Below are 15152 nucleotides of genomic sequence, written 5' to 3' on the forward strand. Positions count from 1 at the left end.
GCAGTGTTATATTGAATCCTATTTACTGTAAATCGTTATAGAACGTTGCATTGTACCAAATTATACTGCAATAATGGCCATAATGTATAGTAATCAGAAAGTCTAAAATATTAGAATTATTACATTTATATAAGTTTATATAAGTTTATAGTTTATATAAGTAGAAAGCCGTAGCATAGCATTCACAGCAGTATAGTATGTATATATTTATTGATATATTTATGTTGCGTTTATCCGCTGTTACTGGTGATTGTGTTATTGACCGCCGCAGAACTCTGGTCAGGGAGTTTGAGTCATCAGATAGAGTTTAGCCATTTATTGCGCAAGAATAACATTACACACAGGGTCATGTGTGCAAGGTAGTTTCTAGGAATGAAATAAAGAAACAACTGTTTAACACATTAGAAAACCATAACATGACATGCATGAACATTAGCCAACTGGTACAACAGACACCATACAGAAGAATTATTTTTAACTCCTAATAAGTAGCTGAGACAACATACTGCATATTGCACTGAATTATCAAGAAACAGATGCTTGATACAATCAATAATGAACCATCACAGTAGTTACTTAACACCATTGTACAAATGTTATCGATGGAAAAACTAGTAACACGTTTATCCCGAGCAGCCGTACTAATGAGCAGCTATGCTAGCGGCTAACCCGGCTATATAACAGGTGCATCAACACAGTTAAAATACAGATTATACATATTTAACATCCTGTAGCAAAATGAATATCACAACGTAGTCTCCTTTAACAATCTCTACGATTATAGAGGAACAGTGGAGCACACTTACAGCTTCACAAACTTTTCTTGCGCTCTAACACGGCATCACCTGCAATGCATCGAGTGTGCCACTGCGCCTCGACTGCGCAATTTGTGCGCCACTGCCTATGCTCAGTGCGCCTGTGTCTGAGAAGCCGCGCTCGAGATGCTGCGCATGCGCGACTAGAGCCGAAAAGAACAGAATTCACAACAGCCGCCCCCACATTTGAACAGTAAATGGGTAATATGGAGAATTCTCTACACATCATTAGGGTCACCCTCTAAAGACGGTAACTGAATCAGGCGAGCAACTTGTCTGAGATACGCTTTGCCGTCAATGACAACTTCCGCAGTCCGCACACGTCCGTTGCTACTGGGCAATGTCTTCTGAACCTTTCCTATGGGCCACTGAGCTCTTGTGAGTTGTGGATCCACTATTAGCACAACAGAGTCCACTTCCAAGTTTAATAAAGCTTTATGCCACTTCTGTCGAGTTTGAAGCGTTGGAAGGTAATTTCTGGTGAAACTTATCCAGAATTGGTCAACAATGTTCTGACAGTGACGCCACCTCTGCCGCCCCATTTCTCCTGGAGCATAAGCCACTTGTGGAAGGGCTGCATCCCACCGCCCCATAAGGAGAAGGTTAGGTGTGACTGGGTCAATGTCAGCTACGTCGGTGGAGGCATATCCTAGTGGTTAGAATTGAGAATCCCCTCCAGTTCCACTAGCACTGTGGACAAAACATCCTCGGTCACTGCTTGACCACCTACAGCTACCTGAAGAGCACTCTTCACGGAGCGGACATCCCGTTCCCATACACCACCAAAATGCGGAGCACCTGGTGGGTTGAACCTGAAGCTGATTTGGTAGTCTGCAAGGCGGTTCTGGAGTTCTGGCTCCATACTAGAAAAGGCTTCCCGCAATTCTCGTTCTGCTCCACGGAAGTTGGTGCCACAGTCTGACCGGATCTCCTTTGGTCGACCCCTCCTGGCTATGAATCTACGGAGTGCAAGAAGGAAGGCATCCACATCTAGTGCATTCAGGAGCTCAATGTGAACTGCCCTTGTCGTGAGACACTTAAAGATAAGGCCCCAGCGCTTCTCATTACGCCTTCTAATTTTAGTCAGGTATGGGCAGAAGCAGTCCACTCCTGTTGAGTAAAATGGTGGACAGAGCAGTCGGAGGCATTCTGGTGGCAAATCAGCGATTTGTGGGACCTTCGGTTGGGCTCTCCATCGCTGGCAGGCCAGACAGGTAAGTTGATGATGCTTGATTGCCTGGCGTCCCTTAAGAATCCAATACTGTCTTTGTATCACAGCAAAGACTCTCTCGGCTCCTGAATGTAATAGCCGCTCATCAAAGTCTTTAATAAGGAGCTTTGTGATTGTTTGTTTAGGGTCCAGCACAATGGGGTAAATTTGTTCTGGTTCTGAGTTGGCCAGCCTCCGTAGTCCCCCCCAACCCTGATCAGCTTGGTCAGTAAGTCCAACTCAGGAGCAAGTTTTACCAGACGACCGTGCCTGGGAACAGGTTTCTGGGCTTCCAAAGCTGCTACTTCTTCTGGAAAGCTCTGAGCTTGGCATGATCTCAGCAGAAAAACTTCAGCTTCCCTGATAGTCATGGGTACATCACTGGATGTGGCTGGCCCCTGACAGGTCTGTTGAGTTGCTTTCAGCAATTCCTGCCAGGTCCTGAATTGGGTTGCATCTGGGAGACTAGAGTTAGCATCAACTGTCATTATTGAGTAACAAGATGAGCCCTTCAGTTCAGACACCACTTTAGAAGGGGTGACTTCTGGTCTCTTAGGCCAGTGTACTGGGTCCTGCTTCAGAAATGAAGGGCCTTGGCTCCACCGGCTGGGTTCTGACAGTTCTTGGAGAGTTTTACCCCTCGTTATGTCATCTGCAGGGTTATCCTGTGTTTTAACATATCTTCATGACCTGTGGTCTGTTAGCTCCTGTATCTCTGAGACTTGTGTCCCCACAAACACCTTGTACCGGCAGGAGTCTGATCGGATCCACTCCAAGACAGTCATCGAGTCTGTCCATAAGATTGTCTGGCTGATGGAGATTGTCAGCTCCTCCCTCACCACTTTGGCTAGTTGAGCCCCAGCCAAAGCAGCACAAAGCTCCAAGCGTGGTATGGACTGCTGCCTCTTAGGAGCAACTCGAGATCTGGCCATTATAAAGGAGACATTGATGTCACTGTCCAGGTTAGGGACCAGGTAGGAGCTGATCATTCAGGGACAGGCCATGATGCTTAAGGGAACAGTCAAACACCAATCGGAACCTATTGTTATGACACACCAGGTGATGAGGCAAGTACCATGCCAGCTGTGTTGCTTCCCTCTGGTCAAGTTTAAATACGCACCCTGCCTAGACCCTTCAGGTTTCAGTGCACCCGCTTTCCATAGAAGAGGGGTGGCATAACGTTGTACTCCAGCTACCGTGACTCGCTGAGTTTGGGACTCCAGCAGCTGCATTGCCTCCTTGTCTTGCCTAGACCGGACAACCAGTTTCTCATTGCGGAATGGCAACACATCCAGCTGCCATAATCTTTCCACATTCCTGTAGAGAAGATCATCTGGGTGTGTAGTAGAGGTGAAGAAACACTGCTGCACTGGTGCATGGTCTGTGATACCCATTTCTGCCCCTTGGAGAGCCCAACCAAGAGCTGTACGAATGGCTACCGGTCCCCCTTTTGTACCTTGGCGAACAGGTGCTTTGGCAGTGATGAGATGAACTTGGTCTGAGCCTATGAGCACCAATGGACGGACCTTGCGAAATGGCTGTAGAGGTACCCCCCTTAAATGTGCATACTTCTTCTGGAGTGTCCGCACTGGGTATGACTGTTCCACTAGATCGAGACCAGAGGCTGTGAATGCTCCCAACACCTTATATCGTTTCTCTGGATTACGTCTTGGAGAGATTCCAAAGGTCATTCTAGAGCCACTAAGTTAAGTGGTATCTGGTTGTACAGTGCGAAGGGCTAGAGTCTCATGTTTGCAATGCAGCTGAAGCTGCTGGACAGCAGTGGGTAGAATCATGGTGCCCTGTGCTCCATCATCCAATATGGCATAAGTCTCCACCGTCTTTGATTTGTGGTGCAGCAGCACTGGTACTACTTTCAAAAGCACTCTGCCTGATGAAATAGAGGGTAAGAGGTAGACACGGCTCTCAGAGGTAACTGATGATGTATTGGTTTTGTGACTTTGAGCCACACCATTAAGTACCTGGAGGTGAATCTCGCCACAATCACTGCAGGGTTTCTTTAGATTGCAAGCCTCAGGTGTGTGCAAACGAGCACATCTCCAGCAGTGCTTGCCATCTGAAATCCACTTTCTAAGGTCCGCCTCTGACTGCTCTTTAATACTGCTGCATCGAGTGATGTAGTGTTCTTTGCTACCACAGAAAAGGCAGTTGACCCTGGGTGTGGCCTTTTTACATAATACCTGTGGAGTGGAAGAGGCTTTGACCTCTGGGGATGCTGTACCATGATACAACGCTGTACTCTGGCCTTTAAATTTTGCTCCACTCTTCTCCTTAGTGCTTACAGATCTCTCGTACTGATAGCGTTGCACTAACTTACTAGAGAGTCTTTGTTGCTGAGCCTTGACCTGAAGCCATCCTGCAAAGTCCTGTAGGTTGTATGGATTTATTCTAGGGGAGTTAAGCTTTCCTTGTAGCTGGAGGTACTCTATGAAGCCATCTCTTAAGAACTTGGGCAGCGTACTAAGCAGACGATCCACATGTGAGCAGCAGTTTAGCTCCATGCCTCTAGGACCCTCCAATGACAACAGCATACTCACTAGGAGGTGGAAGCACGAAACCCTGAAAGCTGCATGCATCATTTGGTTTTACCTCTGGTGCGGTTAGGATTGCTGCAATCTCACTTTGTGCCAAATGATGGGGCTGGCCGTATTGCAGTTGAAGAGCCTGCATAGCTGCTGAGTAGGGATATGGATGGTGGCGACAGGATTGGCCAATCATCTGGGCTTCAGGTAGTTTGAGATGTTCCAGCAAAATGTGGTACTTATATTTCTCATCCAGCTCTGCATAAGGTTCAAGGAGGTTCTCAAATGCTAGTTTTAGGTTAGCAAAGTCCTTCTCACTGTCGTTGACAATGTCTGGAATCTTTGGCTTAGGCGCAGCATGCACAGGGCGATGAGGCATCGAATATCCTGGGTTTTTTAAAGTCTGGCTGAGAGGCTGTATGCAAGGGGTGGCTAGGACTGGAGCTGTGACATGCCCTTGTAAAGAGAGTGCAGCTGGTGAATGAACGTAAGGCACGTTGACAAACATCCTGCTGCTCGGTACGCATTAGCGGTACAGTCCCTCCTCCTGTAGCATGCTGCTGTTCAGGCGAAAGAGAATGCAGACCAGCTGACGAAACCGGTGTATATCTGGGAAATGTGCTGGCTGGCTGTATAGGTACGAAGTTAGGATTTGAGTCCTCCACCTCACCTGCAGCTCATTATTTGGTGATTGTGGGGAAGAAGGATGCCTTGATGATAAGGGCGAGCATAGTGACCTTTCTGGAGGTGATCGGGTAGGTGACATGGCAAGATTTACACCTTGATCCTCCTCACCTTCTTCCCTCAGAAACGATGTGATATGCTCCATCAGTTCATTTCGCCTTCTCCGCCGTTGTTCGTAGTGCTTAAGCTGTCTCTGCAGCGTAGCCGTGTCAGCGAAATCGTCCCTTTCCTTATCAGACAGAGACTTAAGTAATTCCCTCAGAGAACTTATCGACATTAAGTCCATAGGGCTTGTAGTTGGATGCCCATCCTGTCTGGAAGATGTTTACATTTGACTAGTCATGCTCACTGCTGCTGCAGCTCCTCGCTGATCCTCAGACGCATCTACTGCAGGCTGTGAGGAACTGCCCCGTCGGTGGCTACAGTCAATAAGATAATCCTCAAGATGCTTGGGTGTGCGGCGCTGCCTGGAGGGCCTATTCAGTGCTTCAGCATAGGAGACCAAGGCTGCTTGTTCCTCTGATGACATCTCTGCGGTATTCAATTAATCCGGCTCGAAGGACCATTTGTTGCGGATTATCCGCTATTACTGGTGATTGTGTTATTGACCGCCGCAGAACTCTGGTCAGGGAGTTTGAGTCATCAGATAGAGTTTAGCCATTAATTTCGCAAGAATAACATTACACACAGGGTCATGTGTGCAAAGTAGTTTCTAGGAATGAAATAAAGAAACAACTGTTTAACACATTAGAAAACCATAACATGACATGCATGAACATTAGCCAACTGGTACAACAGACACCATACAGAAGAATTAGTCTTAACTCTTAATAAGTAGCTGAGACAACATACTGCATATTGCACTGAATTATCAAGAAACAGATGCTTAATACAATCAATAATGAACCATCACAGTAGTTACTTAACACCATTGTACAAATGTTACAGATGGAAAAACTAGTAACACGTTTAGCCCGAGCAGCCGTACTAATGAGCAGCTATGCTAGCGGCTAACCCGGCTATATAACAGGTGCATCAACACAGTTAAAATACAGATTATACATATTTAACATCCTATAGCATCTATATTTGTCCATGCTCATGATGACCAGAGTATTAAAAACTTCAAAATAATTAATTTATATATTTTGTGTATATATATATATATATATATATATAACACACACACCAGGCTGCCGCTCTTGAGCAACGCTCTAAAACCCGACTCTGTAACAAAGCTATATATATATATATATATATATATATATATATATATATATATATATATATATATATATATATATATATATATATATTGTATCTATAGATAGATAGATAATAAATCGAATGTTATGCAATTCATATCATTATGAGTGTAATATAACAGTATTGAATTTATATAGTCACACTGTAGTATATAATCTATGGATATGTATTAGACTATAGAAAATGATGATGGTATGAAGTGAACGATATCGTATATAGCTATCAGAGGTCAAACACCCCATCCCCCCCCAGCTGGACGGCTTATACAATACAGCAGGTGTGAACATAGTTATGTTTCATTTCATGTGGTTTTTGTTGTGTCAGTGTTTTAGCACTTCTCTGCCCTCGTGCCTGAAAAAAGCTTTGGCTGACAAATTCAAGCAGTTCAGCGAGTATCAGCTGGCCAAGTACAACACTCGCAAACACCGCTGTAAATACAGCAAGAAAAAACGCAAGGTATTTATACACACACACACACACACACACACACACACACACACACACACACATATACGTAAATATATATATGAATATTAAAGTCTTGTGTGTGTGTGTGTGTGTGTGTGCGCGTGTGCAGGAGGTGTCTCTCAAGGAATGGAGCAAATGGGCGAGGATTGTTGCAGCAGACCCTCATGCTCTCAAGACATATGTGCGTGTTTGCCTTACGTCCTTTTCTAAAGTCTGAGAGGACGTTTACTCTGTTTTGTTTTGTCAGTGTTGTTTATTACTTCCTCGTACACTTCTCCATGCCATTAAATCAAACGGACATTACTGCTTTCTTAGAGATCTTAGAAAAACAAAAGTTTCGAGTGATATCAAAAGGTTTCAAGACTAGTTTTGAAACACGCTAACTGATGCTAACACGCACAGTCACAGGGAGCATCAGTGTACATTGGGAGCTGTGCAACTGGTGATACACTGACCACGGGTGTTACCACGTCTGGGATTTTATCATGGACAGCATGTTAGAATGACGACTATGTGCACTGTCATGTTTCTTGCCGGAAACAACATGATCTCACTCGCGCACCCACCCTACTCCTGCAGACTTCTTTCTCTTCCTGGAGATGAAGATCTGGCTCAAAGTCGACATTTTGACACCATTGCGGAGATCCAGCACAAATCACAGAAGGTGACACACTTCGAAAAAGAAGACTTCCAGAACACATTCCAGAAGTGGCAGGAACTCTGGGAGATGAATCAAGTACCTTCTTGTAAATAGAGCGAGTCTCGGCATGTGTTAGAGAAAAGAACCTAGAAACATACACTGATATATCTGGGCTCTGTATTAGAGTTGATGGTTGAATTCGATATTTATATATCATGTTTATAAAGAATTTTAGCCCCATTTGTAGTTATTTATAAGCAAGTATTACTGTAATAAATACATTCATAAAGACACACCAATAACTTTAATATAACAACAGTTATATTTTCACTGATCAGGCATAACATTATGACCACCTGCCTAATACTGTGTTGGTCCCCCTTCTGATGCCAAAACTGTCCTGGTCCATCAAACATTAACAGCATTTACTTCTTCACCAATTTGAGCTGCAGGAGCTCGTCTGTTGGATCGGATCACACGGACCGCCCTTCTCTCCCCATGTGCTTCAATGAGCCTCAGCTGTCCAGTCACCAGTTTACCACTGTTCCTTCCTTGAAACACTTTTGATAGATAATAAACACTGAAGACTGTGAACATCCCACAAGAGCTGCAGCTTTGGAGATGCTCTGAGACAGTCGTCAGACGTCACATTTTGACCCTCGTCAGACTCGCTCAAGTCCTTCGCTGTTGGTAAAGGAAAGGACTTGTTAGAATCCATGGGGACAGATGAGCTTTCTTTAGACTACTCAAGAAATACATATGCTGTTGTGCCTTTCTAACCAGAGCTGAAGTGTTCAGGTCCAAGGACAGATCCTCAGAGATTTGGACTGCCAAGAACTAAAAGCTGGAGACCAGTTCTACTGCAGTTCCACTGATGTAGATAGGAGAGTGTCTCCTGCTGTTTAAATTCCAAAAGTCCACAATGAGCTCTTTATGATGGTGTCAAAAGCACAGGAGAAATCAAAGACCCTCCCAGTACTCTCTGGTTTATCCAGGTGTTTACAGTTTAGCAGGTAGATGATGGCATCTTCTTCAACTCTGGGGTCTGCATGTGAGTTGACCATGGTACATAGCTGTTTGAGGAGAAGTCTCTCCAGGGTGTCCATGAAGTGGAAGGTTAGAGGCATCGGCCTGTAATCCTTAGAGCCGTCTTTTACAACATAGGGACCCTTTTGAGATCTGACTCTTTAAAAATCTGCAAAAGTCTCCAGCTGTTTTGTCACCTGGTTTACTACAATTAATAACCTTAAGTGGGGCTTTAATACCTTTTAAGTTTGGTCTTTGACTACATTTTTATAATTGAAAATAAATTAAAGTTCTGTATGTCATATTTATTTTTTTTTTATATTAAAGAGCCACAATTAGTATATCTGGGTTAGGTGTCTGGTTTGTTGGTTGACGTGTGTGGGTGTGGGTGTGTGGGTGTGTGGCTTTAGGTGGAGTCAACTCAGCGTGTTTCATCAGATAAAAAAGAGAACTATTTCAACATGAAGAAACTGATTAAACGCCTCCACATTAAAGAACCGGCCGAGCTCGTCATGAGCATCCTCGGGAAACGGTATGTCCTGTAGTGCTGTAAGTCAGAGGTAAACCAAAGTAGAAACCCAAGTTTCCACAGAAATCATTTTTGATGTTGAGGAAGGAACTGTGTAAATGTGTAAAGTGAAGGATGTGTATAAATGCTCTGTTTGTGTGTGTGTGTGTGTGTGTGTGTGTGTGTGTGTGTGTGTGTGTGTGTGTGTGTGTGTGTGTGTGTGTGTGTGTGTGTACAGGTACCCGACAGATGTGAGGGCGTTTTGGCGCAGTGGGCTCAGTGGGGTGTGGCAGAGTGAAAGAGCCAATCAGAGGATGAGACTGAAGCAGCCGGAGACGTGGGAGACGCGACTGAGTCAGGAAGGAAACAAAGCAGAGACCTGGGAGAAGCTCATAGGTCTAAATAATCCACCTTTTTTATATTATTCGTCTTATATATCATCATTTCCTATCAGTTTGATACTGAACCACTTCGTTCCTGTTTTACACGTACGTTACAGCAGAAATATCAGAGATTTATATTCTGTAACGGATCCACCATACACGTCCCTGTGAATGAGCTGAAACAGTAATGAACAATATGCCACGTGTGTGTTAATGTAAACATGTGATCTTTAGCTTCACTGCTGTCAGAGCGGCTGTTCCAGAAAACGAATCATCACTTCCTGATCCCAATCCAGACTTCAGGCCTGATTTGAAATGCACTGTGTGTTTGTAGATAATAATTCACTGCCCTTCATGGCCATGCTGAGGAACCTGAGAAACATGATTACGCAGGGCATCAGCAACAAACACCACGACAAGATCCTCAAACGACTTAACTCAAAGGTCTCTCTCTTTTTCCCCACTCTCTCTTCTTCCCCCTCTCTTTCCTTCCCACCCTCTCCATCCCTCTCTTTTCACTCCCACCCACCCTCGCCTTTCTTTACTTTCCTTCTTCTTCTATCTCATTCCTCTCCCTTTCCTGCTCTCATTCCTTACCTATATCTCCCTTTCCCCACTCTCCCACTCTTTTTCAGAATTTTTTATTTTAATAATTGATTGTTTTTATGCACTATTCCCAGTTCATCTACCTCTGACACGTTAATGTGTGTGTGTGTGTGTGTGTGTGTGTGTGTGTGTGTGTGTGTGTGTGTGTGTGTGTGTGTGTGTGTGTGTGTGTGTGTGGTTTTAGTCTGCAGTGATCCAGAGCCGTCAGTTCCCCTTCCGCTTCCTGTCAGCGTATAAAGTCATCCTGGGGCTGAGCTCATCAGGTAAAAAGTACAATCTCATTCTACAGGAAATGTCCTGAAGATATTTTCATGCCACACTATATATATATATATATATATATATATATATATATATATATATATATATATATATATATATATATATATATATATTCTAATACCTTGGCCAATTATGTGCATTAATTTCAGTGCAGTAATAATAATTAATTATATGTGCATCAACTTTTAAAACTATTATTATTGTAGTCTGACTTTTCTTCCATCTCTCCCTCACTGGTGCTACACTTAATATACACCTTAATATGTTTATTTGTTTATATTATATTAATTTTATTTTCACTTTAACTGCATCAAGGATCAGCTCTAAACCCTTTCCTGTTTGCAGTGGTGATGGACAGGTTGATGGATGAGGTCAGACAGGAGTCTCCATGGACTATGATGTTTGCTGATGATATTGTGATTTGTGGTGAGAGTAGTGAGCAGGCTGAGAAGAGTCTGGAGAGGTGGAGATATGTGCTGGAGAGAAGGGGAATAAAAGTCAGTAGGAGTAAGACAGAGTACATGTGTGTGAATGAGAGGGTGGGCAGTGGAGGGGTGCGGTTGCAGGGAGAAGAGGTGGAGAAGGTGGAGGAGTTCAGGTACCTGGGGTCAACAGTGTAAAGTAATGGAGAAAGTGTTAGAGAAGTGAAGAAAAGAGTGCAGGCAGGGGGGAGTGGGTGGAGAAGAGTGACAGGAGTGATTTGTGATAGAAGAGTATCTGTGAGAGTGAAAGGGAAAGTTTATAGGACTGTGGTGAGACTTGAGATGTTGTATGGTTTAGAGACAATTGGCATTAAGTAAAAGACAGGAGGTGGAGCTGGAGGTAGCAGAGCCGAAGATGTTGAGGTTTTTGTTGGGAGTGACGAAGATGGACAGGATTAGAAACAAGTTGTTTAGAGGGACAGCACATGTAGGATGTTTTGGAGACAAGGTGAGGAAGGTTTGATTGAGATGGTTTGGACATGTGCAGAGGAGGGACATGGGGTATATCAGTAGGAGAATGCTGAGGATGGAGCTGCCAGGAATTAGGAAAAGAGGAAGGCCAAGGAGGAGGTTCATGGATGTGGTGAGGGAAGGGGGGGGTGGGGGCTTTTGTGGAGCTGATGATTCGCTGTTCCCCCTAATGGGAGAAGCCGAAAGAAGAAAAAGAAGAAGATTTTTCATTTTTACTTTAAACGTTACTTTGATCTTTTACTGTGAGCAACTGCAACCAAACAATTTCTCTATGGGATCAATAAAGTATTCTGATACTGATTTTAATAAAATCATCACTGAATCGCTGTTTATCACTTTTTTTTTAATTATTTAATTTTAGAAGAAAATACAGTATGTTAACTAATAAATGGGCATAATAATTTTTTATGCTATTGTATTGGAATATTCATTAAAGTTCATGCCAGAAAAGAACTCATTTTAATTTCATTAATTTACATAAATTATAATAAAAAAATAATTGAATAGTTCTTTGGATTTATTTTTAAATGATAAATAAATATGCAGCCCAGTCACTTACAATTCACTTGAATTCACATTTGATCAACTCGATTCTCATCTCTGGTGCAATTTTAGTGTCACACATCAATCACTTCACATGTATTTTTTAATACATTTCTTCAGGTCATATTTTCATCACTTTGTCTCCTAAAGGACCTTTCGAATAATGACTGTGCTTTGTTCTTCTTCAGTCTGTGGTGGTGTAAACGTGAAGACCAGCAGAAAGGAAGTCCTGCGCAAGATTTTGAAAAAGATCCCGAAGGGCAGGAGCTATAGATCTGTCGATTGGTCGACGGCGAATCGTCAGAGGCTCCGCACTACGCTGCGGGTTCCTTTCATCCGTGGGGTCTACAACTCAAATATCCGAACGCAACTGAAAACCAGGTCTGAATAAAATCTGTCTGTTTTTTTATTGTAATTTGTGCTGTAGTTAGAGGGGTGATTTCTTTGCTATACTTCATCCTCTTCTTCTTCTCGCTGCTACCTGTAGGGGTCACCACAGCAGATCATCCGTCTCCATATCACTCTGTTCTCTACGTCTGTCTCTTTTAATCCAACCACCTGCATGTTCTCTCTCACCACATCCATAAACCTCCTTCCTTTCCTTCCTCTTTTCTTCTCTTCCTGGTGGCTCCATTCTCAGCATTCTCCTACTGAAGTACCCCATGTCCTCCTCTGTACATGTCCAAACCATCTCAATCACACCGCTCTCACCTTTGTCTCCAAAACGTCTTACCTGTGCTGTCTGTCTAATAAACTCGTTTCTAATATGTGAATGCTTGGACTATTTGCACTACACACACTTGCGTTTCTGCACTTCACATCTATCTGTCTGTCTGTCTGTCTGTCTGTCTGTCTGTCTGTCTGTGTCTATTTTTGTCAATGCCTACTGCAGGTTATTTGTACAAACGCTTTTGGCCAAGTAAATTCATTGTGCACTATAATGACAAAAGTATTGGGACAACTGACGTTTCCAACCATGTTTGATTGGATTGTTACCACAAAGTAGGAGGCACATAATTGTATAGGATTAACATTAGAAATTCCCTTCAGTTGAATTAGGAGTTAAAGTGAACACCTGATGAAGCATGAAAAAATAATTGTCTCATTCTCTTTTTCCGTTTTGCTCAGACTGGAAACCATAAGTCTGAAGCTGCTGCAGCGTTACGGTGAAGCCCTGGAAAATGCCATACAGATCTCCTGCAAGCACAACATCCCTCCTTTGTCAGGACACACACTCATCTTCTTCATGTCCTTTACTTCAACTACGGGAATGAAAGGCACTGATTTTTGCCTCCCACCTGAGACTTTAGACGGAAGCGCGGAGAACACAAACCTTTCGCCTTCGGTAAGGAAACCTAAGGAGGACAGTACAGAAGTTAATACCATGGCCCACAGGAATTACCTCATCCAAAGCACAAAGCCATGCATAGACTGAAACATTCAAAACACATAAATCATGTACTTCTGTGGACCCTCGTTTTTATAATTCATCAGCTGTCTTGTTTCGTGTACTTGTTTAGTCAAACACACGTATTATTTAGATGATAAGGAGGTTGAGAAGAGAGATCACATGACTCATTCTGTGTTTTTAGTTGATGGAGGTGTCATTGCTCCTGGCTATGATGATCCGCTACTGCAGCGAGCACACACAGTTCGTCCTGGCAGACGAAGACGGCTTGCAGGAAATCCAGGTTGGGTCTGGTGGGCTTTTGGAGAACGTGAGAAGTGTGGCGAAGCTGATCGAGGTCAGTCTGTCTATTTCTTTATATTTAAAAATTTTTGCATCTTTTTTTTTACCTTGCGTTCTCTTCGCCAAGAACTACACTATATAGACAGTAGTACTGGGACTTTCCCAGCAATTTGTGGTTCTTTCCCAAACTGTTCCCAAACAGTATTTGTTCTTTCACAAATACTGGTTTTACTAACACCCTTGTGTCTAAATGAAACTCCACAAGCACACTCCAAAACATTGTGGAACACCTTTCCAGAAGAATGGAGGTTATTATAAAAGCAAATTGGGACTAAATGTGGAATGCGATGCTAAAAAACCACATACCATACTTTTGACCATGTGTCTGCAAACGTTTGGCATGTTGTGTGTGTGTGTGTGTATATATATATATATAAAATCAAGCACAAAAATCCACCATGATGCACACATCCGGCAATTAAAACTGTCCGTGTGGAAACATACAGTGCATCTGTAAAGTATTCACAGCGCTTCACTTTATCCACATTTTGTTATGTTGCAGCCTTATTCCAAAATAGATTAAATTCAGTATTTTTTCTTTTCTTTCAAACAATACCCCATAATGACAACGTAAAAAAAAAAAAAAAAATCACGTGTACATAAGTATTCACAGTTTTTGCTCAACACTTTGTTGAAGCTCCTTTGGCACCAATTACAGTCTTTTTAAGTTTGATGCTACAAGCTTGGCACACCTGTTTTTTGGGCAGTTTCTCTTATTCTTCTTTTCGGAACTTCTGCTCTGGGAAGTACACAGCTGTTTTCAGATCTCTCCAGAGATGTTCAATCAGGTTCACATCTGGACTTTGGCTGGGCCACTCAAGGACATTCACAGAGTCGTCCGGTAGCCACTCCTTTGTTATCTTGGCTGTGTGCTTAGGGTCGTTGTCTTGTTGAAAGATGTACCGTCCCCCCAGTCTGAGGTCCAGAGTGCTCTGGAGCAGGTTTTCATCAAGTTTGTCTCTGTACTGTGCTACATTCATCTTTCCCTTAATCCTGACTTGTCTCACAGTTCCTGCAGCTGAAAAACATCCCCACAGCATGATGCTACCATCACCATGCTTCACTGTAGGTATAATATTGGCCAGGTGATGAGCAATGCCTGGTTTCCTTCAGACATGACGCTTTGCATTAAAGCCGAATAGTTCAATCTTTTTTTCTCATTGTTTCAGAATCCTTCAGGTGCCTTTTGGCAAACTCTAGAAGGGCTGTCATGTGCCTTTTACTGAGGAGTGGCTTCCATCTTGTCACTCTTCCATACAGGCTTGATTCGTGAAGTGCTGCAGAGTTGGTTGTTCTTCTTGAAGGTTTTCCTCTCTCCACATATAAACACTGGAGCTTTTTCAGAGTGACCATCGGGTTCTTGGTCATCTTCCTGGCTAAGGCCCTTCTCTCCCCTATTGCTTAGTTTCTTCCACTCTAGAAAGAGTCCCGGTGGTTCCAAACTTTTTCTATTAACAGATGATGGAGTCCACTGT

At 43.2% G+C, this 15152-nt stretch overlaps 1 protein-coding gene and 1 long non-coding RNA gene across 2 annotated transcripts in view; one reads left to right on the top strand and one right to left on the bottom strand.

Moving 5' to 3' along the window:
- LOC310729515 (telomerase protein component 1-like) overlaps positions 1-15152 on the top strand; it is a 50641-nt gene that overhangs the window by 5048 nt on the left and 30441 nt on the right. The window contains exons 6-14 of the mRNA XM_083547721.1: positions 6843-6974; positions 7096-7167; positions 9063-9184; positions 9399-9556; positions 9878-9987; positions 10334-10412; positions 12116-12308; positions 13056-13272; positions 13520-13672. Coding sequence (XP_083403847.1) covers positions 6843-6974; positions 7096-7167; positions 9063-9184; positions 9399-9556; positions 9878-9987; positions 10334-10412; positions 12116-12308; positions 13056-13272; positions 13520-13672 — 1236 coding nt within the window. The remainder of the gene's footprint in view (positions 1-6842; positions 6975-7095; positions 7168-9062; positions 9185-9398; positions 9557-9877; positions 9988-10333; positions 10413-12115; positions 12309-13055; positions 13273-13519; positions 13673-15152) is intronic.
- Positions 302-2965, bottom strand: LOC310729752. The gene is made up of 2 exons (XR_014534652.1): positions 807-2965; positions 302-366 (listed from the first exon to the last, which is right to left on the bottom strand). It is a non-coding gene; the product is annotated as an uncharacterized lncRNA (long non-coding RNA).

This window comes from Silurus aristotelis, assembly GCF_946808225.1.
Source record: "Silurus aristotelis genome assembly, chromosome: 8".
NCBI classification, from domain to species: domain Eukaryota; kingdom Metazoa; phylum Chordata; class Actinopteri; order Siluriformes; family Siluridae; genus Silurus; species Silurus aristotelis.